Raw genomic sequence first — 26,711 nt, forward strand, 5'->3', positions numbered from 1 at the left:
CCAGATCAGAGAACAGGGGCTGTATTATCTGGGAAGCCTGAGGAAGGCCAAGAAAAAGAAAAAAAACAAGAGGGATGAGTTGAGAGAGAAAGAGAGAGAAAAAGAGAGAGAGAGAGAAACAGTAGCTTCAGCTCCAGAGGCCCTGGGAAGGTGTGCAGAGGCAAAGCAACAGCCCAGGAAAAACACTGCAACTGACGAGCATCTTGGAGGAATATGCCCAGGACAGAAAGGGCACAGCCAGGGCAGATAGGAGACAGGCAACCAAGATACAGGGTGTGTGTGTGTGGTGGGGAGGGGTTAATGCCTCCAGGCAATAGTATACAGGAATAGGGGAGGATGACAAGGGTCATTCCGAAACAACAGCGTTTACGAGATACGGACATTCTGAGGCAGGCAGTAACATCTCCAAGTATCACCTGGGGCTGCCTCCAGGTGGGCTAGAAACTAAACCATGGCTGTGTGCATATGTGTGTGTGTATATATAAAATCTCCAGTGGGGCATGAACCCAAGACCTGCAGCACTAGCCTCAAGTGCTCCAACAAAAGGATTAACTCTGGTAGTTATCAGAAACAAGCAGGTTTTTATCCTCCCTGGCGCCAGTCACTAGAGGGAGATGTAATTGCAGTGAGGCTGTCATGACCCCCTGACACCTGCTTGTCACCCCACTGGGAACCACAATCCACATGATGAGGACTTCTGAGCTGTTGTTTCAGGCTGGCTGCAGCCAGGCAGGCAGCATTGCATTAGTCTCTGCTTAGTTCATGCTTTCAGAGTTATTGACACAAGCATAGGGCCTAGAAACACTTTTTTCCAATGGAAGGGTAAGACAGGGTGATTATCACCCTCCGCCCGAAAACCCTGTTCACACCTACTACAATAACTACAATTAACTACAATACCCGCACAAGGAAATAAAGAAACAGATCAACAGAGCCAGACGTGTACCCAGAAGTCTCCTACTGCAAGACAAATCCAAGACAGAAACCAACAGGACTCCACTGGCCATCACATACAGTCCCCAGCTAAAATCCCTCCAATGCATCATCGGGGATCTACAACCCATCCTGGACAATGATCCCACACTTTCACAGGCCTTGGGTGGCAGGCCAGTCCTCGCCCACAGACAACCTGAAACATATTCTCACCAGTAACTGCACACCACACCATAGTAACTCTAGCTCAGGAACCAATCCATGCAACAAACCTCGATGCCAACTCTGCCCACATATCTACACCAGCGACACCATCACAGGACCTAACCAGATCAGCCATACCATCACCGGTTCATTCACCTGCACGTCCACCAAAAGTAATGATATGCCATTCATATGCCACAATCCTCTCTGCTAGTACATCGGCCAAACTGGACAGTCGCTACGGAAAAGGATAAATGGACACAAATCAGATATTAGGACTGGCAATATACAAAAACCTGTAGTAGAGAACACTTCAACCTCCCTGGCCACACTATAGCAGACCTTAAGGTGCCATCCGGCAGCAAAAAAACTTCAGTACCAGACTTCCAAAGAAAACTGCTGAGCTTCAGTTCATCTGCAAATTTGACACATCAGCTCAGGACTAAACAAAGACTGCGAATGGCTTGCCAACTACAGAACCAGTTTCTCTCCCTTGGTTTTCACACCTCAACTGCTAGAACAGGCCTCATCCTCCCTGATTGAACTAACCTCATTATCTCGACTTGCTTGCATTATATATACCTGCCCCTGGACATTTCCACTACATGCATCTGACGAAGTGGGTATTCACTCACGAAAGCTCATGCTCCAAAACATCTGTTAGTCTATAAGGTGCCACAGGATTCTTTGCTGCTTTTACAGATCCAGACTAACACAGCTACCCCTCTGATACTGTTCACACCTGTCATCACTCCCAGGCTGAGGATGCATTAAGGCATCAGCTTCTTCGAACCCAGCTGAGCTCCCTTCCCAGTTCTTATAAACTTTGCTACGTCTTGTAGGATGAGCGGACACCTGAGCCAGATGTGGGGGCCCTCAGCTAGCTAGATAGCAACATTTGCCTTGTGACAGCTCCCTCCTTATAGGTAACTGGGACAAGGATGGAGCTGAACTGAGGTGGAGTATGTTTGCCCATCACCAGCTAGAGCACCTCTGGGCTCCTGCCTGGTGCTGAGAGCACTTGAAAAGCAATGAGATTCCAGGCCACTGCAGGCAGCCTGCAGGGCTGTTTTATTCTGTGACGGTTTTTGGTTTCATCAACAAAACTTCCCCCATCACTTCCCCCACAAAAAGGTAAAGGCAGCTGAGCAGATTGTATGGACACATTGCCCCTGTATCTTCACTGTTGCAAGGGCTTTTGCACAAGCCTCCGACTGGCCAATGCACGGAATTTAGCTATGGCACACGACTCCCTGGAAATGCATGCAATTTAGTTACCATGTGTGACTCTTACTAGGCCATTCATGGGATGCAGCCACATGCCTCCTGCTGGGAGATGCACAGGCTACCACTCTTGAGAGGCATTGCACTGGGAATCAGAAGCTCTGGCTTCAGTTCCTGGATCCCCACAGATTTCCTGTGACACTGGACAGGTCAGGCAATCTCTCTGTGCCTCCATCCTTAGAATGAGGGCGATGAAACATCCTGAAACTGTCTGTCATTTTAGACACAGGCTCTTCAGTGCAAGGGCTGTCTCTCTCTATGTGATTGCATGGTGGCTATCACATAGCAGCCCTAAAACGGCCAGTTCTAGGGCAGGGTGAGCAGGGCAGGCACCTTGGGTGCCTTCTGCCAGGGTTTGGGGGTTTCCCCCTCCACTCTGGTTTTGCTTCACTGGCTGGTTTTGCTTCACTGATTGGTTTGGCTTTTGTGGGGGTGCTGAGAACATTTTCCACTCTGGCTGGATAAATAGCTCGGGCCACTCACGGCCCTGATCTTGGTTAGGATCTCTAGGCGCCAATAATAAATAATAATGCAGCCACTTGATTCCCACAGGGAGAGGCATGGGCTGGAGCCACAGAGCTCCCATCAAACGTGCGGCCAGTTCTGAGTCCACTGAGAATGTAGCTGTTCGTGTCTCTCTGACCCCCAGACATAGCTACATGTATGCAGAGGGAACTGGACTTGCTAAGTGACTAAAGCACAGCTTGATCATATTAAATGGACACCCTTCCTCCCCACACGCCTAGCACTGTTCAGGAGACAGGCTAGAGATCCCATTGTTCACCCAGGAGGAAACACCTAGGCAGAAAATCTGCGTGTGACCATGTAATTATGTCTAAAGTCAAGGATTTGGTGCCAGAGAAGACACTGGAAATCATTACACAGTAGGAGCCTCAGTGAGAATGTTACTTCAGACCAAGTCTCTTTCTCAACAGATTCAGCTTTATTGTTATTTCTTTGTTTGACACGACCCTTAGTGCATCCTTTCAAAGAAACTATCAAACTGTCCAAAGGAACAAAGAGCTCAAAAGAAGAGGTGAAGTAAAAGAAGAGGTAAAATTGGGCGGAGGCGTTTAAAGTGGTAAGAAACATTATGGAAACCCAATAGTCTATAAACTCTCAACAGTTGACCAGAGTCCAAACAAATCTCTTTTTTTCCTTAAAAAAAAAGCTGCAAAAATATAAAGTGTAAATTACTGTAATTAGCAGCTACAAGATCCTTTAAAACCGGAACTTGGTTACTGTGAACATGCCTAGAAAACGAAATGAAAATAAATAAATAAAGTGCCGTGGGCCTTTGAAATACAGTGGAATCATTTCTATTACAACAGCAAATAATTGGACCACAGACAACAGAATGAAACAGAAACATGAGATCCCGCTGAAAGCGTATAGTATGCTCAGCAAAATGGAGTTAAGTACAATACAGATGGACAGGAGTTGGGTTTCCCACCTGCTCCAGTCACGTAGCGAAGCTTGTATCTGCAGGACTGCTGCTCAGATGGGGCCTCCATCCAAAGCGGCCGAAGTAATGGACACAAAAGAAGCAGTGGTTCAGCTATATACTTTAATAAGCAGCAACAGTAGAGCAATGTGTCACAGCAAAGCCATATGGGACTTCATTGCAAAACAAAAAAGAAACAGAGGCGACTGCCTTTTTAAAAACATTTTGCTACGTTATGAAGCCCCTGTATTTTCTAATCACCTTCCTGATGATGCTTCCCAGCCATCTTGCCTTCGCAGTGCTGGACCTTGACATCCAGTTTCAAAACAATTTAAAAGTTTCCTTATATATATTTATTTATATATATTTATATGTATAAAAGTCAAGCAATAGTGCCCAGGATACCACTATTGCCATGCACAGATCACTTTTTGCACGCACTTGGTAATAACACTTTTTGATTCTCAGTAAATATCCCGCCAAACCTGTATTATTGCAATATGGAGAATTTTGCTTCTCGATGTTGTGTTGCTTCCTGCTGTTTTGTTGTAAGTGCTGCTGGTGCTGCAGACCTGCTGCTGGTTGTTAAAAAGAAACAGATTCTAGACTCCAAGAACTGGTCATGTCTCCATATTGCCAGAAACTGCAGGAGTCTGGAAATTCCAGTGACACAGAGGAGAGCTGCTGGAGAATGAGCAGCCCAGCCCTTGTACAAAGAATGTGTCCCTTTATTGTATGCACACAGGGAGCAGTAGTAAATGAAATACTGAAGGGGGTACAGATGTGAAGAAAAAGTAGAGAGTCAATGACACTGAAATGTCAGGACACTGGGGAAAAATTAGGAAAGTGTAAAGCTTCTTTGATTTCTTTCGCTGGATCAGAATCCATGTCTTGTACATCTACCGGTTTTGTTCATATGGTTTCCTAAGTATAATTGTGCTCATCGATGTAGTCATGGAGTACTAAGCCTCACGATTGGTTTCGCCCGCAATAGCATTATCTGTTAAGTGTTCTGCTCTATAATGTCCTTTTCCACCTTGCAGTGTACAGACAAGTGTCCTTGGCTCAAGGAAGGGCTTGAATGTGTCTTCCGCAAGGAGATATCATCAGCTTCCACCATGAAAAGACTGGCTTCAATTTTCTCCAGATCATCCGTCCCGACTTTTATCTTCACGCACAGCAGGTTAATGTACGTCTCATAGCGACTCTTCTGCAGAAGGAAACAGAACAGGACAAACAGCTTGGTAATAGGGAAGGAGTGGGGCAAAGATGTGCTGAGAATGCTGAAGGTTTCCAAGAACGAGTTGGGGCAATCATCTATCACCTGCATACAACAATGCACCAGGCGAACCCTTTTGCTTTCAAGCAAGGTTCAGTCGGACATGGATTGACTCCTGCTTGTGGTATATAAGCATAGTGGGAATCAAAGCAAAGAGTGGGATCGTTGCTAATAGCAATATGTTTATTCTATGCCCAATGAGCGATAAGCTTTCACCTACCCATAGGTAAATACACCAACACTGGTGAAAAATTATCCAGTAACCATAACAGTGTTTGACTCTCTGACTTCCTTTGACGGTAACTACAATCTGTAGGAGCAAGCATTAGTTCTAATATGATTTTAGATTTAGCAGTGTGCCATTAACTGGTTCATGATTACCCTTAAATAAAGAAGGGACTGCTGCATTTTCCTTTTGCGCTTCATATTTAATTTTAAGGCTAGATAAGGTCAGTTTTTGCGGTCCCTCCTAATGTGTAAGTCCTGCTGCACCTTGGACCATCTTCACTGCCTTTGCTGACCTTCATAACCTCTGCGAGCTGCCCAGACTGGGGCACCATGCTCCCAGGCTGACATTCCCTTGTTTGATGAGTTAACTGATATATAGCACTGGCTCTCTGCATAGGGGTGAAGTTCAGATGAAGATGGGCCATTCTTCACCCTAATGTCACTCTCAAGTGCTCAGTATTTTCTACCCCAAGCCCCTTTGGGCATCTTTAGCTACTGTCCCATGTGGCTCCATCCATCAGGGTTTTCCTACTGAACCTATGGCCAGGTACTTTTTCTTGAGAACCCTGCGTTTCAGAATGCATCAGCCTAGCTGACAGGTGTAAGTCAGTAGTTCTCAACCATGGGATATGAATAGATCTTCTAGGGGGTACATCAACTCATCTAGATACACCTCTACCTCGATATAACGCTGACCTCGGGAGCCAAAAAATCTTACCGAGTTATAGGTGAAACTGTGTTATATCGAATTTGCTTTGATCCACCGGAGTGCGCAGCCCCTCCCCCCCGAGCACTGGTTTACCGCGTTATAGCTGAATTCATGTTATATCAGGTTGTGTTATATCGAGGTAGAGATGTATTTATCTCATTTTACTACCAGCTACATAAAAAAGCACTAGTGAAGTCAGTACAAACTAAAATTTCATACAGACAATTATCAAAGGGGTAGCTGTTCTAGTCTGTATCCACAAAAACAATGAGGAGTCTGGTGGCACCTTAAAGACTAACAGATTTTGTAAGCTCTCGTGGGTAAAATTCCCCACTTCTTCAGATGCAGACAATGACTTGTTTATACTGCTTTATATACTATACACTGAAATGTAAGTACGATATTTACATTTCAATGGATTTATTGTATAATTACATGGTAAAATGAGAAAGCCAGCAATGTTTCAGTAATAGTGAGCTGTGACACTATTGTATTTTTAAATCCGATTTTGTAAGCAAGTAGTTTTTCAGTGAGGTGAAACTTGGGGATACACAAGAGAAATCAGACTCCCGAAGGGGGTACAGTCATCTGGAAAGGTTGAGAGCCACTGGTTTAAGCCATTTTTTGCCAACAAGGAAGTGTGTCCTTTTCCATTGAGCCAACTGACATTCTGTTTGCGAGTGTGGGTCTAGTAGATTGTACACAGGGCTTAGGGACCTGGGTTCTAGTCCTGTTTCTGACACTGGCTTCCTGGGTAACCTTTGGGTCACACTCAGCAAAGCTGGAAGCTCTGGCCCTCTGTGGGCTCTTCCAAGGTTGCAGAATTTGTAGGTAGCCTGGAATCCTTGTGGCAGCTCTTATGCCACTTCTCCTGTCAGATGCAGGGTGGCTGGCTGGGGGAGTGGAGTCTGACCATGGTTTTCTGATACCCAACTGTTGACTGGTCCCCTGGAACTGCTGGCAGTTAGTGTAAGTGAGACCAGTTAGACCCAGGACTGGGGGAGTGCACAGGTCTCTTAAAGCCAACCTTAGCTGCCACTCTGGTCCAGACAGAGGGTCTGACCACCTCCTTTCTGCAGGACAGAGGGACAGTTCAGGAGCCAGGACAGTAAGGTGGGATTTGATTTCTCTCTTTGTTGTTGGTTTTGGAAATTAATACAGAAAATCATTTTATTTAAATTTCAGTGCACAAAAAAGAACATTGCCATCAGTACATACTGCCCTGCCCATCTCCACAGGCCTCGCTGTGTGCACATACATACACACACACACACACACACACGGACACACACACACACACACACACGCATAGACACACATGCACACAGACACAAATGCACTCATGCACAGACACACCCACACACACAGACACACCCACATGCACAGTAGCTATTCCAGGCTTATCAACTCCCATCAGATTTGTCCAAGGACTCATTTATCACAAGAAAGATGAAAGCTCCCTTACCTCGAATATTAGGTAATGCTCTTTCAGCCTATATTCTTCAGCCTCTTTTGACTTGAGGCTTTTCTCTACAGGATGTAATTTATGCTCTGTTAATTCGTCTGCAATCTGCCTCATCTTATTTTCATGGGACCTCAGCTGTTCCTCCTGTGGAGAGAAGCAAGTCAACTGTTCAGATGTACTAATATGCAAAAACAAGGGCAATGCCAGACTGCAAACGTGGGATTCTTCTTTTCAAGGCCATGTAACGTCCAGCTGGAGCTGGGCTTGTGCTCTGTGCTGGAGCCAAATGAATGCATTCAATTCCCAAACTTACCTGAGAAGTAGCAGCCAAAATATGGGTCCCTGAGGAGGATCAAAACCCATCAATCATTATGATACCTCTGTAATGCAAATATGAACTGGGCCATGTCATTTAACACCCACCCAGAACTGACTGCATTTCCTGAACTGAGGTCCAACTCCTCAATGGGATTTAGGCTCCTGGCATCCATCGAGGAGCTGCCTCAGTGTCTTGCTCCTTCAGCAGAACTAGGCATCCCCCTCTGACCTGCAGGATATCTGCCCTTGTGACATGGTATCCCATTGGCTAAAGGTGGTATCCCCCTCCACGGGGCTCACTCCTGTAGAGCGCTAGGTTATTGCTTTCTCTCCTTGCTGTTGAGGTGTGTTTGTGTTGTATTCGCTGCTCACTGGAGAGCCCTGTACAATGCTACAGCGTGCTTGGTATTCTCTGTACAGCAGTGCCAGCTACATGATAGCTGCCTCTTATAAAAGCCTATTTCAGAGAGCAGATACCTGACCCGGGAGTAGCTGAGCATTCTCCAGCAGCACTGCCTCCTGGCATTGCCAGACCACTGCACCAGTTTACCCAGATCAGTTGCTCCACTTTCTCCCTGGGGCTCTGATGACATGGGAGCAGGGAGCCGCCCCAGCTCCTTTGTGGGCTAGTGCTTGCAGCGCTGAACAGGATGCAGGCAGCAGTAATGTGCTGGATTCAGTTCATGGAGGAAGATCACTGGTAAAGTCTGCGAGAGTTTAGTTACTCTGATTGGCACCGTACCAGGAGCAAAGGCCCAGGAACCCCTGGGATGGTTTCACAGAGCAGAAAGGTGGATGATGGGAATGGAGGAGGAGTGGTGGCTGCAGACAAGACCAGGCTGCTAAAAGGGTCTGTGTCACTCTCGGCTAGGGCTGGCTGGAACACCGTTTCAGGTTCACAAAGGAATGGAGAGCTTTGGCATTTTGTTTTTGTTCTGCACTAGAACCAAACTGAGGCCTTTTGGAGTTTCTCATGTAAAGACACGAGAGAGGCCCCAGAATGGTCAGCTGGTTCTGACATTCCTCAGGGAGCTGGGCAACCCACTTTGAAGGGCCTGTCCTGCCTGATCTCAAACAGGGACTTGAACCTTCATCTCCTATGTTCTAACCACTGGCTAGAGTCAGGCCCATCTCTTCCTGTCTCTCCTCTGGGACTTGTTCCACTTTGAACAGCTAATAAATATTCATTAGGACAGCAGAGACTAGGACCATAGCCCAATGGTAAGGGAACCAGCTGGAATGTACTTCAGGTCCCTGCTCCAGATCAGACAGCTGATGGACTTGAAGCTGGGTCTCTCCTATTGCAGGTGAGTGCCCTGAATAAGGGCAACAAGAATGACTGTGAAATGGATCCTAGACATTATAGATGGGAAAGCCCTGCTGTATCAGTGATGACTGGCTCCACCTGAGAACAAAATACAGCATCTGATTACTAAACCAGTTCTCAGCTGGCACCTTTAAGTGCTGGTAATAATAATGTATTCTGATAATAACTGGAAATATACCAATCTCCTAGAACTGGAAGGGACCCTGAAAGGTCAGTGAGTCCAGCCCCCTGCCTTCACTAGCAGGACCAAGTACTGATTTCGGCCCCAGACACCTAAGTAGCCCCCTCCAGAATAGGACTCACCACCCTGGGTTTAGCAGGCCCATGCTCAAACCACTGAGCTATCCCTCCCCCCTATAATTGGCTCTATAAGCTACTGACTTGAAAATTAAATGGGTCTTTCTTCAGATGCCATTCCCACAAGAGGCAGAGATCACTTCTGCTTGCTGCACAGATTGCCAAGAAAGATGCCTGAAAAGTAACCAGATAACCACTCCTGGCTGCACTTTACAAAAAAAAGTAACCAATTACCTAGCCATTAAGGGCCCAATCTGGCTCCACTGAAATCCACGGGAGTTTCGCCATGGAGGTCAATGGGAATAGGGTTGTGCCCTTTGCCTCTGGAAGTGGTGGGAAATTGGGAAACGCACTGAGCAATGGGAGACACACTCTCTGAGAAGAAGGAAGGATTTGGGGGCCCGAAGAACCAGCCGGAAGGTTGAGTGTTCTCCTTGAATATGGCCATGTGTGCCAGTGGGTTAATGGGCCACCATTTAGTAACAACAGGATACTCCGCTACCAGAACGCATGCCCTCTGGGTATCTTAGTCCTGCTCTGGGTGTAACGAAGTGTGCAGTGCATGATTGGCTGAGCACATAAGCATAACCAGGTTTTCACAAGACCGTGCCCATTCTAACCATGTCCATTGCCCTTCCAGCCTCTATAGTCTTAGGCAGGCACCTTTCAGCGTGTGCAGGTTGATCCAGCAGTGGCATACAGGTGCACACATTAGGAGCCAGGATCAGACCCTGTGATTTGCCATGGTGAGTGACTGGCCCTCAGTCCCAGCCTTGCAGATAGGTGGGTGTGACTCACACGTTTATCTGTTAATCGCATGAAGTCTGGGAATGAACTTGAAACAAGCAGCAGATCTATCCTGGTCACATTGAAAAGCATGCCCGGCAGCTCCCAAAATCTCATGCTCAGCACTGACCTGCTTTCCAGCCCCTCCCCCCCACGCATGTATTACCTGGCACAGCTTAGTTTTTGAAGATGGCAAGAGGGGACGGCAGAATTTCTTCATGGAGCATATGGCAGCCGGGAAGGCGGGGGCAGAGAAAATGGCAGCCACTAGGTTTATTCTCAGTATCCAGGACAGCATTTCTTCTTTGCTTCTGTGACGGGGAGAGAGAGTTTGTTTCTGTCACTGCTCTCAGCCCTGCATGCATTAGGGTTGGTTCTAAGGATTCAGCTTTGCTTTGAAGCCCTGTCTTTCTGTGCACCTTGGATTTGTCAGATTTGGAACCGAGCAAGTTACCAGGGAATTGGAACTGGTTCCTTATTGTCTACAGGATTGTCAGTTACATTGCCTTTTCCCCCTGTAAATTGTCCCAGTGAAAGCCACTAAGACTCCAGCTCTCTGCCTCCACTTTGTCCACACAAACTGACCTATCCCATTCGGTTTTATCCCCAGGCCATGCAGCAATGCCAGCTTCCCATCTATGGGTTCTGCCCTGGTTCTGCACAGCCTGTCTCCTGGGCTGAGAGGGGAATTGAGTCTATGGTCCATTCAGTTCCTGGCTTTTCTGATGAGACAGCCAACAAAGGCGTGGATCATTGCGGATTTGTGGTGGGGATTTTGATGCTGTGGAATCCTGTTCACTAGGGACTCACTCAGACCTAGCAGACAAGAAGATCTGTTGGTTTCAGCCCTGGTGATCACTACCAACCTGGGTTAGATCAAGACAGATGGCCTAGAGGTGACAGACTCCATTTTCCTATTAGCAATTGCCACAGGCTTTAGTCACATAGAGCCTAGGAGAGTCAAAATCGCCACAGGATTTGAGCATCTACTGTAAGAGTTAGAAACAAATAAGCACAGCTGAGCATGAGCTCTGGCTTACCTGATCACCCTCATCTGGGCCAGTCCAGTGAGAAACACATTCCATTTTTCTTCAAATGAGGTCATGGAAGCAAGACACATTTGTATCTAAATTGGGCCTTAAGCATGGGAATGTCCTGCCAAGTCATCCAAAAGTGCAAACCTAACAATGAGCTCTGCGGTGGACCCTGTCTCCTGCCAGGTGGACATGCATCCTGGCAACTGTGTGCTGTCCATGTAGCCGGGGGCGAAGCACAAGGGGGCAGAGAAGGGCGCCGCATCCCAGACCCTTATCCCGATGCTGCAGTTCCCCAAGGCCTGATTCTGATCTCACTTGTACTGGTTTTATGCTGCCGTAACTGCAATGGGAGTTACACGTGATTTGCACTAGTTTAACAGAGATTGGAACCACGCTCCTGAGTCCGTGCGATGGGTCGGAACCTCTGGCTTCTGTTCTGACTAGAAATACATTGTAGACAGCCTGATTCTCCCAGGCCTTGATTCTGATCCCCCTCGTAGCAGTGTAAATCAGAATAATACCATGGAAATCAGTGGAGTTACCTCAGTGTAGAACCAGGTAAGTGAACCCAGAATCAGGCATACAGCATTGTGGCCCTTCGTCTTTTGATCCTGAAAGGAACTAGCAAGTGTGGAGGCTGGAGAAAATGGCCCCCCTACACAAATGGAAACAATACCAGAATAATGAACTGACAAGGAGTTGGGGCCTAGTCAATAGCCCTGCAAGTGACTGGGGGCTCAGCACAGGCCTTATCAGATCTGGGAACTGACAAGCCCATTGACTGGAGAAGGGGAATCACATCCTACAACTGCAGGTCTAGATCCTTCCTGAGCTCCTTACTCTGCGTCTGCTCAGTCCTGAGGTGGCTAAACCCCATCTGAAGTCAGTGGAATGGTCCTAAAGTCAGGGCTGAGGAACAGCTGAGTAAGGAGCTCAGGATCTGACTCCTACACATCAAGGATTGTCCACTGTCATTTGCCTCTGTGGAAGGTGATTTAAAACACGACCATTCAATTTGATCCCTTATTACACCCCCAAAAACTGCCGGTGCCCAGAAACGAGCCTAGAGCCCCAGCTTGGTATTGTTCACGAGGAATAAAATCAGCCAAACGGGAGTCACCTGGGCTGCTCTATGGTACTCACGGAGCTTGGAAGAGAAAAACTCTCCAATCGGCTGTCTTCAGCTTGAGCACGTTGGATTTTTTGCTGTAGTCAGAGGCTTTGGTGGCTAAGGCATGGTGAACTCGGATGGCGTTTTTCAGATCCACTTCAGAGAGATCTTTGTCGGGTTTATATTCATCCTGTCACAAAGGAGCATTCATAGGATAATGACAACACCGGCATCTGTGGGTTTCCTTAACAAATCTACCCTTTTCTTTATCCTGTACCATAATGATAGAGTACTGAGACCAGGAAAAGACTCCTCTCTACAGTAAGTGCTGGGTGATAATTAATGACATTCTGGCACCTTCTTCCATCATTACATTCACCAGGAAAATGTCAGGTGCCACATACCCACAGCCTACCAGAGAATGGACAATACGGTGTTATGTCCTGAAATCTTTATTCACAAGCGTAAAGCCCCTTGAAAGTGAACGGAACTGATTTTCAGCTGCTGTAAACTGGCTTCAGCCCAGGGGTTTCTGGAGCTCCACTGATTTACATCAACAGAGACGATCTGGCCCAATGGCTTACGCTTTCCCTCGCAATAGGAAGAAGTACAGTAATAACCATTTGGAGCTAAAGGGATGTCTCCATTCAGATGTGCACTGAGAGTCCCTGCACTAAGTTCAAACACAACCCAAGAAAGCTGACAGGAGGTCAGGTTTGAATTGCTTACCCTACTCTCTGTGTCTCTCTAAATATTAGCCCTGAGATGTTCCTGCCACTTTACTTGGCATGTTCCTGTGTAATCCTATAAAGGAGCCCTGGCAAATTGCAAGAAGGTCATTGCACTCACGTGGGACTCAGAGAGTTTTCCCAAATGCAGGTGATTTCAAAACTAATGAAAACAATCATAATAAATAATTAATAACTCTGCGTTGCTGTTGCCACTTCTGTCCTCAGATCACATAGTGCCTTACAAAGATGAGAGATTAACCTATGTGCATTTAAATTTCCCTCCAGTCCTCAAAATAAGGCTTATATGGACCTTATGCAGTGCTGCTTGCCCTCTGCACAGGGATAAATTTCACCCTTCAATGCATTAAGTCCCACTCACAGTGCAGCCCCTTTAGACCACAGCTCTGCAAGGCAACACTGCACAGCTGTTCAGGACAGGAAGTGAGGTAGTAAATGGTATCCAACTGAAACTGCAGGGAGTGTTCAGAAGAAAGAATGCAGTTACCCCAGCTGGAGTGTGGAAACCCCACTGTTTTTATAAGAACAGCCAGGAGATCTTGGACGACAGAGAAAAGAGATCTCGGTTTTATGACTCGACAAGAGATGACACCTCCAGCAGCACCGAGTCTCCAGCACTTTGCTCGGATACTGAATAAGAAAGAAAGGAGCCACCAAATGAGTCAGCAGCACCCACAGCAGTGGTGCCCAAACTTTCCCTGTCACCCCTCCACCTTACCAGTAATGGAATCTGTCCACACATCCCCATTACTGCACAGTTGGCTCAGAAGGTGTTGCTGGGGCAGAACTGGGAATGGGGAGGATCTGGGGCTAGAGGTGGAGCTGGCCTCGGGGTTGAGAGGGAAGGAGAGCAGAGCTGGGCTGGAGGTGGAGCAGGGGGTGGAGAGGCACTGCGGTTGAGGCCAGAGGTGGGATGATGGTGGAGTGGCGCTGTGGCTGGGGCCAGAGGTGGGCTGAGGGTGCAGTGGAGCTGCAGCTGGGCCTGGAGCAGAGCTGGGTGGTGGAGTGGAGGTGTGTGGTGCTCCCTTGCTATGCCCTAGGGCTGGCCTGGGCCCTGCCGTGTTCCCCCTCGAATGTTCCTTTGTTCCTCCTGGGGGGCACGCACGACAGATGGGGCCCACTGACCTACAGTATGATGTGCTCTTTAGAGGTCTTCTATCTAAGTATAGATCAAATCCACTTAGCTTGTGAGTGCTCATGGAATCACACACCAGGCTGTGGTTACAGGGAAGCTAAAGGGATGTCTACGCTGCAGTTAGACACCCGCTGCTGGCCTGTGCCAGCTGACTTGGGCTCGCTGGCCTCGGGCTAAGGGGCTGTTTAATTGCAGTGTAGATGTTCAGGCTCGGGCTGCAGCCCCAACTTTGGGACCCTCCCATCTCGAGGATCCTAGAGCCCAGGCTCCAGCCCAAACCTACATCTAAACTGCAATTAAACAGCCCCACAGCCCAAGCCTGTCAGCTGGCATGGGCCAGCTGCGGGTTTTTAATTACAGTGTAGACTTACCCTGGGAGCAAACAAGAAACACAGACAGGCAAAAGGCAACATAAAGAAACAAAGGCCCAGATCCTCAAAAGCATTTAGATGCCTTTCTCCCATTGATTTCTGAAGAATAAACATCTGCTGCATGGGGACATAAAGCTGACGGGTAATTTCCGACACTTAAAAACTCATTTTTGGTCCGTGTTAAACTACAGCTGTGAAACATGGACATTCAAACAATTAATAATAATGAAACTACAATCCACCCAGTTGTGGTGTTATAGACCGTGGATAGACCGTGTCACCGAGGGAAAAGAATTGGAGATGACTGGAACTCAGCAAATGCTTGTCAGAGATCTTGTGAAAAGAGAAGTTCAGTGCGCGGGGTGCATTTTAAGGGGTTCAGTGGGCAATGTGTGATGAAGGAGTACTGGTGGCAGAAGAACGGGGCAGAAAAAGATCTTGGATGGACAATGTGGTATCCTGGGTGGATCAAAAGGACCATTCACCCACAAGGAAATTAGCAGAGGATTGCACAGAATGGGCTGCCATGGTTGTGACCTGCTAGTAACGGAGATGCCACACAAGAAGCACTCCCATTGATTTCAGCAGGAGCTATGTGCCTTTGAGGAGCCAGGCCTATGCGCTCAGGAAGTCTAGTGAAGCACTGAGATTAGTTACTGAAGCAGGGGATGGTGCGAAGGAAGGATGATGTGCATACAGCTGGCTTGGTGGGCCATATGCCCTCTACTTTAGGCGCCTGCATATCCTCTCTGCTCCTCCCATAGCAATGCCTTTGAGTAAAAGCACTAGCACCTGCTGGTTTTGCCATCACGCAATTGCTGTAAACGGACATAGCTCAGTAAAGGCATTATTAAAAACTTGGTTTTGGGCAGCGAGCCTGAAAACGCTTTCCACACATGCTTACCATTAAGTGCCCCTGATGTCAGGTGCACTGCTCCTGTGCTGAGAGTTGGGGGCAGATGTATGCATGGCCAGGCTCAGGGCCTTAGCTGGAAAAGGGGCTGCCAAGGCTCCACTGGTGAGTTCCATCTTTAAAGCCAGAAGGGATCCCTGGATCAGCTAGTCTGACCTCCTGTAGGTCACAGGGCTCTAAACACCACCCCTAGACTGAGCTAACAATCAGATTGAGAGTACAGTATCACCGCTCTCAGGAGACTAAACTATTGTGCACCACAGGCAGAGAACAGGAGGGACCAAGGTGCACCAATGTGTGAGACTCCCTGCGATAGCAGGGAATTGATTAGGTGAGATATAATCTATATGATCCCAGCAAGTGATCCAGAGGCCCCATCTCTAGTGTCTCAAGGTGACTCTCACAACACATCACGTTAGAGGCCAAAATATATTTTTCCCTACCTCCCAGTGCTACCCATTCAACACGGGATGCGGAAATCGTTTTGTGTTCTCTCTGCCACTGAATCATTGCTGTTCTGTGTTCAGAACCCAGCTGCTCTCCTATACCTGCACTGGCTTTGCAGGGCTAACAGGAGTACCAGGATCTTTGTGCCTGGAAGTAGCAGCAGAGCCTGGAAGTAGCAGACAGTGAGCAGATGCCAGATGTTGAGTAAGCAGGGTCCATTAATACAGAGCTGTGTTTCTGACTGTAAAAGTGCCTGAAAGCTGCTTTTCTGAAGCAGTCAGCGCAAAAATATCTGGTTTGAAATGCTGCTACGTGTATGAGCACATACACCACCAGGACTCGTGTGATATGATGCTAAAAGGAACCATGCCAAGAAAAGTCTGGCAGCAAATTCTTACCTTGAGGTGGCTGACTCCTTAAAGGTGAACTGCAAAGAAAATCTCAGTATTGCATCACCTTGGGTGGAAGGAGGCGGGGACCTGGCTACATACTGCTGAATGGGATGCAATTTTGAGGGGCTTTTCCCTACAGCGGTGACTTAGTTTGTGGCATTTTGATTTTCCTAAGGAATTCTAACATCACAGCACATCATGAGGCTGGTCTAAAATGATGGCAGTTTTTCCACCCTGGGGATGCTGAAATCTCATGTAACAAACCATGGCCACATATTTACAAAGCTATGGTTGACGATCGGAATTGAATCCAGGACCCACAGCACCAAAAAGGCCAGTGTCTTTGGTCTGAGCTAAAAGAGCACAGGTTTGCTCATAAGTACATTGTAGTTTGTTTTAGGAAGGGGTACAGTGGATCAGGAACTTTCTGTCACTATGATTTTCCAATGAAAAATGCAATGTCTCCAAAATTGAAATTTTTTTGTGGAAAATTTTGCTGAATTCCATGGGAAATTTTGCTGAAAAATTTCAATTTTCTGTCAGGAAAATCTAAATGAAATATTTTCTTTAGGGTCAGTTTGACCTGAATTGGAATATCTTTAAATTAATTTAACCATAAATGCTTCCTTTCAAATTAGATACTACAACTTTCACGTACTATGGTGATAAGCATGGTGTAAGAACCTACATAGAACAGAAATGAGTTAAAAAAATTAAACTGCATTTCTCTAGTGCATTGCTTGAGTGGAGTTGGCATTTGGGCCTCCATTGTCTCTGATGAGCAAGGCTGCTGGGAAGATTCCAGCTCTCGCAATGCAAAGTGGACCCAACTGCTCAGTCTGCCAAGCAGACAACCAGGTGAGACATGACCACACACACAAGGCCAATGTATTATATATACGTTTCCATGAACTCCAAAAGGTCCCAGGAACTATCCAAGTGTTCAAATCTTTTGGGTCTGTAAAACTGGGCTGGGGATCTCACAAGAGCAGGATCTGTAGTGAGATTTCCAGTAGGGCTGGAAATATGGCAAGAATAACTTCTTTGGTAGTATATTGACACCTTTGCTTCCAGGCCCGGCAGAGACAAGTGACAATGAAATATTGTGTGTGTGTGGGCGGGGGAAGGAGGGGACAGAGAATCAAAGGGATAATCTTAAAACGAAAGTGCGACTCTGTTCTGAAAACGGACCATAGCACGAATGTCATTGGCTTCCACATTTATTGTCCCTCACTAATTTCAGCATCAGATGTGCTTATTTGCGACTGCTGGCTCTAGAGTCTGAGTGTCAAGCTAGGTCATTTCTGGCTTGTGCATCATCATTGACAGTAGGTTCTGCATTCGAAAGTTAGGGCCAGATCCTGCCAAATTACTTGCATGTATTAGCTCTTTGGGACCACAATTTGTTACGTGTGTAAAGCAGCTAGCATAAGAGGGCCCTGATCCCTGACTGGAGTCTATAGATACTATCACAACAATCATAAAAACTGATAATAATGGAGTCCCACTGAAGTCACAGGGTCTCCATGTAACCCTAAATATACACATAGTCATATGTCTTTGTAGGACTGGCTAAGTGAGAATAGAATGCAGCTCTGTCTTCCATAGCTCTGTTGGCTCTATACAACAAAGAGGAGTAATGTGCAATACAGGTTTATTTATGGAGAGCAACTCTGACTCAACATAAATTGGACAAGGTTTGTAAGATGCCATGTTCACACAGACACTGTCTACAGTTGGGCCACACAATAATTCTGATTCATCAAACCCTTATACTTCTGTTTTACCTTAAACACAAATGCAATCCCATCCCAGTTCAACAAAGCACTTAAGCCCTGATCCAAAGCCCACTGAAATCAATGGAAAGACTCTCATTGACGTCAGTGAAGTCAGGCCCTGAATCACATTTTGAACTTGGATTTAAGATTAAGCATGTGCTTAATCGTTTGGCTGAACCAAGACCTGTAAGTCCAAAAACTTAGTAGCAATCAAAATGTTTTCAATCAGTGTTTTTATTTAAATTTCAGTGAAAACTAATTGATATTCAAATCAAACTATTCCTTGCAGCATTTGTAGGAGTTTCACACAAACATCGGTGTTGGTTAGTGCATCATCATCAGCGTTGTTTTTGTAGCTGTGGTAGCACCTTCTTCTTGCAATTTCATACCTCCCTTTTTGCAGTTGTGCTTTAGTTACAATTTCCAGCCATACAGCAAATCTCACACTGAAAACAAGCTGAAATGCCAGTATTTTTCACTTCCAAAATGACCTAGTTTTTGTTTGGAAACTAGCTTTTTCCTCAATGAAAAACAGGCCAAGTGTTGGTGAGAATATCTCTGAACTTCAGCAACCTTTTCTGTTAGAATGGGGTCACTTTCAAGTTTGAAATGTCCCCAAACGCTTGAATGATGAGGAGTTTATTTCATTTTATTCTAAATATTTTACGGGCGTTTATTTTGTGGGAATGAACTTCAGGGTATCTCGTAGTTTATCTCATCCACTTTCCCTTTCCCTATTCTATTCAGAATCTATTAAAATGCCTTAGAAAGACAAGGTGGATGAGGTAATACCTGTAATTGGACCAAATTCTGTTGGTGAAAGATTCAGGCTCACCCAGAATTCTTCTTCAGGTCTGCGTAAGCTCAAAAACTTGTCTCTCTCTCACTAACAGAAGGTGATCCAATAAAAGCTATTCTCTCACCCACCTTGTCCCGTTAATATCCTGGGAACAACACAGCTACAACAACTCACTGGCTCACATTCGCCACTCTGCCAGTTTCTGCTGGGCATAGCTGAGGATGGTGCTGGGAGCCTAGGACCATCAGGGAATCAGCTGGCCATTCCCCTTTTGTCCTGGTACACTCCCTACAGCAACTCCACATCTGCTGGGACTCCCACATGGGAATCCCTCATTTGGAAGATCCTGCCAGCTTTTTGGCCTCTTTGCTCCATCTGAGGAGCTGGATAGGAGGAGAGAATCAGGCCTGTTGAGCCTGATTTTGCTCTCTCACACTGTGATGAAAGTCAGGAATAACTCCAGTGTGAGGCCAGAATCAGGTGGGGTTACTATGGAGATGTAGCTCAGAGAGAAAAGGGACAAGGGCTTCTCATGATCCAATCTGCTGATGGGGTGTGGATAGGCTTCCCACTGGCTAAGGCTCTGACAGTACGTCTGTACAGCAACTCCACTCCCGCAGCAGCCAGTCTCAGAGTCCAGGTCAACTAACTTGGGCTCACACTGCGGGGCTAAAAATAGCACTATAGACATTTGGGCTTGGGCTGAGCCTGCGGGACCCTCCCTGCTCGCCCAGGTCTCAGAGCCTGGACTCTCTCATTTCTCCACACAAGCCCGAGTCAGTTGTCCAAGGAGCTGAGACTCACTGCCGTGGCTCTGTTTTCGCTGTGTAGACATACCCAGCAGCTCCTCTCTGCCCTGGCTCTCCCATGCTGGGAACAGGATTCATGCCTCCTGGGCTAGGTTTCCTGAAGTAACGCCCAGCTTGCTGATTCCGGGGCTTAGAGGAGTTTTACTTAACCCCCAGCCTGCTCTTACCCTTTCACAAGGAGTTTGAAAACTCGCCCTTTTAAATATGCTCAGAACCGTATTAGCGCGAGGGAACGCCTCTGTAACCTGACTGCCTACCCGTACAGGCATCGGTCAGTTACCGAGGGAGTGCCCCGTCTCTGGCCTAGGCCAGATTACCAGATCCACTCTCAGGAGGAAGGGCTGCAGGATAAGGCCCTTTGGACAATCCCCAAACAAGCAGCTCTTCAAAGCAGTCCTACATAATAACACTGAGCTCTTCACACACAGCCATTAATCCTCTCAACACCCCTGTGAGTGAGGTAATTATGGCTTATTATCCCCATTTACAGTGGTGAAATTACTTGCCAAAGGCCATACAGTGAATCAGCAGCACGGCAGGGATTAGAGCTCAGGAACTCCCCACTTGTTCCTCAAGACCCACCAAGGGATCCAGAAATTGCTTCTCCAAACTATGCTCAGACGCGCCAATCCAGCAGTTAACAAGAGGGAGTCAACAACATGTTCCATCACTGCACCATTAGTGTATTGCTTCTATCTATCTATCTATCTATCTATCTATCTATCTATCTTTGACAAGGTGAGGGATGTAATCTCTTCGGTTGGACCAAGTTCTGGTGGTGGTGAAAGAGGCAAGCTTTTGAGCGACATATAGTTCTTCAGGTGTGGGGTAGCTCGAAAACATGTCTCTTCTATCCACAGAAGCTGGTCCAATAAAAGAGATTACCTCCTCAACCTTGGCTTTCTCCTAACTGTGACCAACTTGGCGACAGCAACTTTGAAAACAACAAGGGAGGGTCTCTCTCTCTCATTACTGTAGTAACTGCACACTAGGGTCCAATGGGACTCTCTGTTCTTAGTACCTCATACACAGGACCAGATTCCTGCTCCCTGGCCCAGCCCCTTTGTGCTGCGAGAGTGGAGAGAGCAGCTGGGCTTGTCACTGTATAAGGAAATTCCCCGATGATGTAGAGTCAGCTACACTGGCTTTGTCCCACCTCTTTTTGGCTGGTGGTATGATAGGGGCATGGCAGGAGCACCTGACACTCCAGTGATCCAGGACCAGTGGAAAGGCCCTTTGGTTTCCATTGCAGCTGGTGTAAGTTAGAGCTATCCTCAGGCTTTTCTAACTTATGTCCCAAGATCAGATGAGAGTGGAGAATGCTCTAAACCTGTTGCCATCTCTACTGCTTGGTCCTGCACTGAGTGTAGCTTGGCTAGATGTGGCGCTAAAGGTCCAATTGTGTCCCTGACTGTGCATGCACAGCTCCCCACTGCCTCTGCTGACAGCTAGTCTGATGTTGCTGAGGGCAGAATCTGTCATCATGGTCTGGAGGCGGGCTATACCCTCTTCACTGCCATTTCCCAGGGCTTTATAGCCAAACAGATCCTACCCCATTGTTATCTACAGCCATCTTGCTGCAATGTATACTTATTAATACCTTGGCAACATTGCCTAGAAGGTAAAGCACAGAACTGGGCATCAAGAGATCCCAAATCTTCTAGAAATACCCAATGTGACAGTTCAGTGACTTGCCTCAAGATCACACTGGGCTTCTGTAGAAGAACTGGGAATCTCCTGACTCCCAGTTCCATTGCTTTAATCACTAGGCAATACCTTCATGGTATTAATAAGCATAGATTGTTCAAGTACAGCAGCACAGTGGTTCAGGGTCAGGTAACTGTGGGGCTGCTGCTTTTAATAATATGTTGCATCTCAAAAAAACACCAAATGGCTCTTTACAAATATAACTGATTTATAAATTATCCATGGAGATCACTTCGCACTCTGTGAAATGCAGCTACCTCTGGGGTGAAATGTGGCAGCTACTTAGCAGCACACAGCAACAATCTGCAACCATTTAGAGTGAATGTGAATAAGAATGCCAGCTGCAGCAGAGAATCATATATAAGCAGATTCCATTTATCCCTCTTGGTATCTGCCCAGGACTTTGGGGTTAATATCGCCTATGAACTGCCATGGGATCATGGAAGACTACAAGGGGCCCTGACCTCAGCTTTTCCATCCTTAACAAAAGAGAGCATCTTCCCCAGCATGGTGACCTTTCCCTTAGTCCCACGTGGGGGACTGGCTGAGTACTCACTGAGAAGGAAGTAGCTAACATCACCTCTTCCTGCAGATGCCACAATCTCCATCCCCAAGCACTGCCCTAGCTGGACTCTGCTAAGCTGGAAATCTGCTGCAGTCCCAGCTGATGACAGCATGGATGTAAAAATCCAAAGTGGCTGAGAGCAACAGGCACCAATCAATTACCATCAGCCCCTGCCAGATCTCTGAGAGCCCCGGCACACACACTCCAGGATCACCACCAGCACCACACAGAGATCATCAGGGTGTGATCACGGGGCTGAGTCACAACTTGGTGCTGCCCCAAGGGGCCCTCGTGCCTCTCTTATATAATTCACTATTTGTTTACTTCTGTTGTGTTGGAGATGTTAATGTGATGCACATGCTTGCCTACCCACAGGAAGTGCCCTAGAGGCAGATAGGAGGATGCCACCGGTGACAATACCAAAGGGCACCAGGAGTGGGATTCTGCAGCTGTTCTCTTGAGCTGGGCTTGGTGCTTTACCTCATCCATGGGGAGACACAGCGAGCAGAGTTGTGTGCTGGCCCCCTTAGGAAATACATACACGTGTACCGTCTGCCAGGAAAGAGGCAGAGACACTCCAGCATCGATCCCTACTAAGGACCCAACTCACTGAAGCACTGAAGCCTGTGCCTTACTTTAAGCACATGAGTTTCCCATTGAGGTCAACAGGACTATTTGCATGTGCAATTAGGCCCATGTGAATACCTCCCTGAATCAGGGACCGACTATAGATAAGGAAAGGACAGGAAAAGACCACCCTGACCCTCCACCGACCTCAGCTATGAAGGGCTACCCGCTGCATCAGACTCCACCAATATCCTTTCTGACTCAGCTGGGAATATCCACAGTGAAAGAACTTCAGCCACCATCCTTGTGAGGACCATCCCCCTAAGGCCTAGCCTCATTTCTCCTTCTTTAACCTCAGAACACTGCTCCTTGTATTGACATCTTCTAAGGCTGGGAAGCCTTCACTCCAGCATTCCCCTGAGGATATGGAAGACGATCAAGTCCTCCACCCCGAGTCAATTGATTAAATACAGTTAATTCCCTCCAGCTCTCCTTACGGGTGCCTCCTGCTCCTATGCACAAAACACTTTGGAAGTCGGCACCTGCATCATGAGCCTGGGCTCAGAATCGCTGCCTCCTTCTCCAATATTTGCATCATTTTCTAGGAGTCTAAAACAGCCTGAAAGAATTTTGCACAGCTTGAAAGAATAAATATCAGCATGGGACAGAGTTGGCCATTTTTACCTTCTGCAAATAAAGAATGGTCCCTTTAAGCACAGCATAAAATTTCTTCCATCCTCTTCTTCCTCTTGGGGCTAAAATAAAGAAAAGCAGCTCGTTACATGTGCCTGTTAACTACAGCTTCCTCTTCCTCACTGGTAATGCCGAAGGGAAGCTGTCCCACCACATGTTCCGTGGGGGCGGAGCTGGGGGCCTGGACAAAGTAGCTCCATGGCAATGCCTGGCACTACAGAGGAGCCCGTCCAGCCTGGGCAGGCTGAGAAGGGCGGGGGACTCTGCGATGATGGATGAGGGTGACAAATGTGCCCTGGTGTGGGCTGCTGAGAGAGGGGAGACCTTGGGCCATAACCTTAGGTATTCCTGGGGTTTTAATGGGTCTCAGCGACTGGGCCATCAATCTCTATTAACAGAAATAATCCTCAGTGGTTTTACTAATTGCCAGTAATTAACCAACAGATTCCAAACACATTTCCCCATATCTCTCCTGCACTCCCATTTCACTGCAGTGTTACTTCGCATCTAGTTGCTGATGGAGCTCAAGGATGTACAGTGCGATGGCAGAATGCACACGGGCCAATGCCGCACAGTTGAGACCCTGTATTCAGACTCTCCCCAGGTTCAGGGGCTTCTGGGGTCTGGGATTTCGGCTGGGCTCATGCTAGAGAACGGATCTGGGTCTGGACCTTCCCTATAGCTCAGGGTGCTGGGATCCAGAGTTTGGATAAAGCACAGTACAAGGATGGGGCCAGCTGCAAAGGTCGGCCATTCCTGATGCCTGGGAGCAGCTGGTGGCAGTGATCTGGTTTTGACCCACCCCTTTTAGAGGAGTGGTTGGGGCTGTAATCATGGGGCCAAGCGTGAAGTGGGATGGAGATACACAGCCCCACTGCGAGCCCCAAGATATGAGGACATGTGCTCATTGCTATACCCCTGAGCATGCAAAGCATTTGCACCATTCTGTGACCAGCCAGGTCTGTGTGCCCCACCCCCAGGCTGGTTAGTATCCCAGGGAGACAGAAGAGTGCAGGGGCTGTAGCTGTGGCCTTCCCTGAATGTGGGACCACCAGGGGAGAGCCCCCGGCCTGTATAGGGACAACCATCACATCTCCCTTTGTTTGCGATTTTACCACACCAAAGAAAAAGCAAAACCAGAAAAGGGGAGTGAAAAGCACTGAAATGAGGTGGGGAAAGTTCTGGGCTGGATGGCAGAGTTCACCCCCTTGCACCAGGGGAAATATATCACAGCATAGCCCTATGCACCACTGAAATCCTCAAAATAGGACTGAAGTGGTGCATTGGCCTTGACTTGGCCCTTTGCCCTGGGACACCCAGAAGTCCGTATATGGGGTCCCGGCTACTAGCCATGCAAACCAGTTAGGTTTCTCTCTCTGCATACTTGTTTGTGGCATTCACCCAGCTCTGGTCCTGATGCTAGACCCAACTCTTACTGCTTCTCTCTGCCCTAGGTGTCCCTTACTGGCATGTCATGCTACATGCTGCACTTCTTTTCTAACACGTACTTCTCTTCCCATCTGTATCAGCATGGGTTTTCCGGGTGAGGACACCGTGCTTATAGGTAATTGCATTCAGGGCCTGGGGAATGTCCAGGAAAGGATTGCTGCCATCTACGATCCGTGTCACTTTCTTTGCACTGGCTCCTAGTTTGTCGTCCACGAGTTCCGATAGTGATTTTCTCAGCTCATCCTCGTCACTTGGAAAGAAACCCAGAGAAAACCTTGAACAAAGAACATTAGTCTTTGACACTATGTTTTACCTGCTGGAGGGACCAGGCTTTGGTTCGAGCAAGTCACTCATTACAGTAGCAGTGGAATAGTGAACCAGGTTGTTATATATTGAAAATCATGGTGTGCCACATATTGTAATATGTGGGGTCCAATTCTCCTCTCCTGAGCACTGCTGCAGCCCTATTGACTTGAATGGCATTGAACAGGGCATAACAGCAAGAATCATTTGACAGCCCGTGATTGTTCTCATTGCAGCTTTGTGACATTACTTAGGCCTGGTCTACACTGGGAGGGAGGAGGGATTGATCTAAGATACGCAAATTCAGCTATGAGAATAGCGTAGCTGAAATCGATGTATCTTAGATCAACTTAGATTGACTTACTTCACGTCCTCATGGTGCGGGATTGACAGCCTCTGCTCCCCCATTGACTCCGCTTCCGCCTCTCGCCTGGTGGAAATCCGGAGTCGATGGGGAGCGCATTCGGGGATCAGTGTATTGCGTCTAGACGAGACACGATACATTGATCCCCAATAGATCGATCACTACCCGCCGATCCGTTGGGTAGTGTAGACATACCCTTAGTTAAACAGGAGACTGGCCATTCATGTGGGTATCAAACATCCCCAGAGACATCATGGTTAATGCTAACAAAGCATATGTGGCAGGGAGATTCAGCCTTATGCTTCAGGGCTTAGGCCCGCTATTAGAGACCTGGGTGAGATCTAATATGAGAGGCAAATTACCCTGAATCAGCTACTGTGGGGTTCTTACATCTTCTGTGGAAGCATCTGGGTACTAGACTAGACAGAAGTCCAGGCTGGTGTAGAGTGGGCTGGAGAACATGGGACTAGGCCCACCTGATTATGGAATGGGGCCCACCGGAGAGCAGAAGGCGACTGGAGCAAGAGGAATGAAAGCCAAGCTCACGTGGTGATGGAGCCCAGCAGAGGAAAGGGCTGTGGGAGTCGAACAGGACACTTAGAGGAAGGAAAGCTCTCCAGGCAGGAGGCCCTGGGACAGACCCTGATGGAAGCAGGGACTGGGAAAAGCTCTCCACGCAGGGAGACATGGGAAAAGTTTTGACTAACCAGGGAAGTGATTGCAGGGTCTACACTGCAAATTAAAGACCTACAGCTGCACTGGGTCAGCTGACTCGGAGCTTGTGCTATGGAACTATAAAATTGTGATGTAGCTGTTTGGGCTTGGGCCATATAAGAGTTCAGATGTAAGCTATGCAATAATGGGCAAAGAGACTTCAGCTAGCAGGTATGTCACCAGGGCATCAATGTATAAGAACATCAGAACCTAAGAATAACCACACTGGGTCAGAGCAAAGGTCCATCTAGCCCAGTGTCCTATCTTCCAATAGTGGCCAGTGCCAAGTGTTTCAGAAGGCATGAACAGAACAGGTGATCATCGAGTGAAGTATCTGCCTCCTCCACTGGCTGACCTGCTAAGGGCCAGAAGTCTGGGCTCCTCTAGCGAATGGACAATGCCTCATTGTCATTGCACCAAGGGGTGTCATGGGGGCACTGAGGTTTGGGATCAGGGTGGGGGCATGGCATTTCTGCCCACTACATTTCTCACATGGACCTCACGTCTCCCCTTCCAGGGGCTGGGTGGATCTAC

At 47.5% G+C, this 26,711-nt stretch overlaps 1 protein-coding gene across 1 annotated transcript in view; it reads right to left on the reverse strand.

Annotated features, from left to right (window-relative positions):
• Positions 1–3,362: 3,362 nt before the first annotated feature.
• Positions 3,363–26,711, reverse strand: part of PSD2 (pleckstrin and Sec7 domain containing 2) — a 156,696-nt gene continuing 133,347 nt past the window's right edge. Inside the window, exons 10-15 of the mRNA XM_032801763.1 lie at positions 24,856–25,046; positions 23,339–23,409; positions 12,455–12,612; positions 10,441–10,585; positions 7,547–7,690; positions 3,363–5,075 (exon numbers count right to left, since the gene is read on the reverse strand). Coding sequence (XP_032657654.1) covers positions 4,869–5,075; positions 7,547–7,690; positions 10,441–10,585; positions 12,455–12,612; positions 23,339–23,409; positions 24,856–25,046 — 916 coding nt within the window. The 3' untranslated portion in view covers positions 3,363–4,868. The remainder of the gene's footprint in view (positions 5,076–7,546; positions 7,691–10,440; positions 10,586–12,454; positions 12,613–23,338; positions 23,410–24,855; positions 25,047–26,711) is intronic.

The sequence above is a fragment of the Chelonoidis abingdonii genome, chromosome 7, assembly GCF_003597395.2.
Source record: "Chelonoidis abingdonii isolate Lonesome George chromosome 7, CheloAbing_2.0, whole genome shotgun sequence".
Taxonomy (NCBI): Eukaryota; Metazoa; Chordata; order Testudines; family Testudinidae; genus Chelonoidis; species Chelonoidis abingdonii.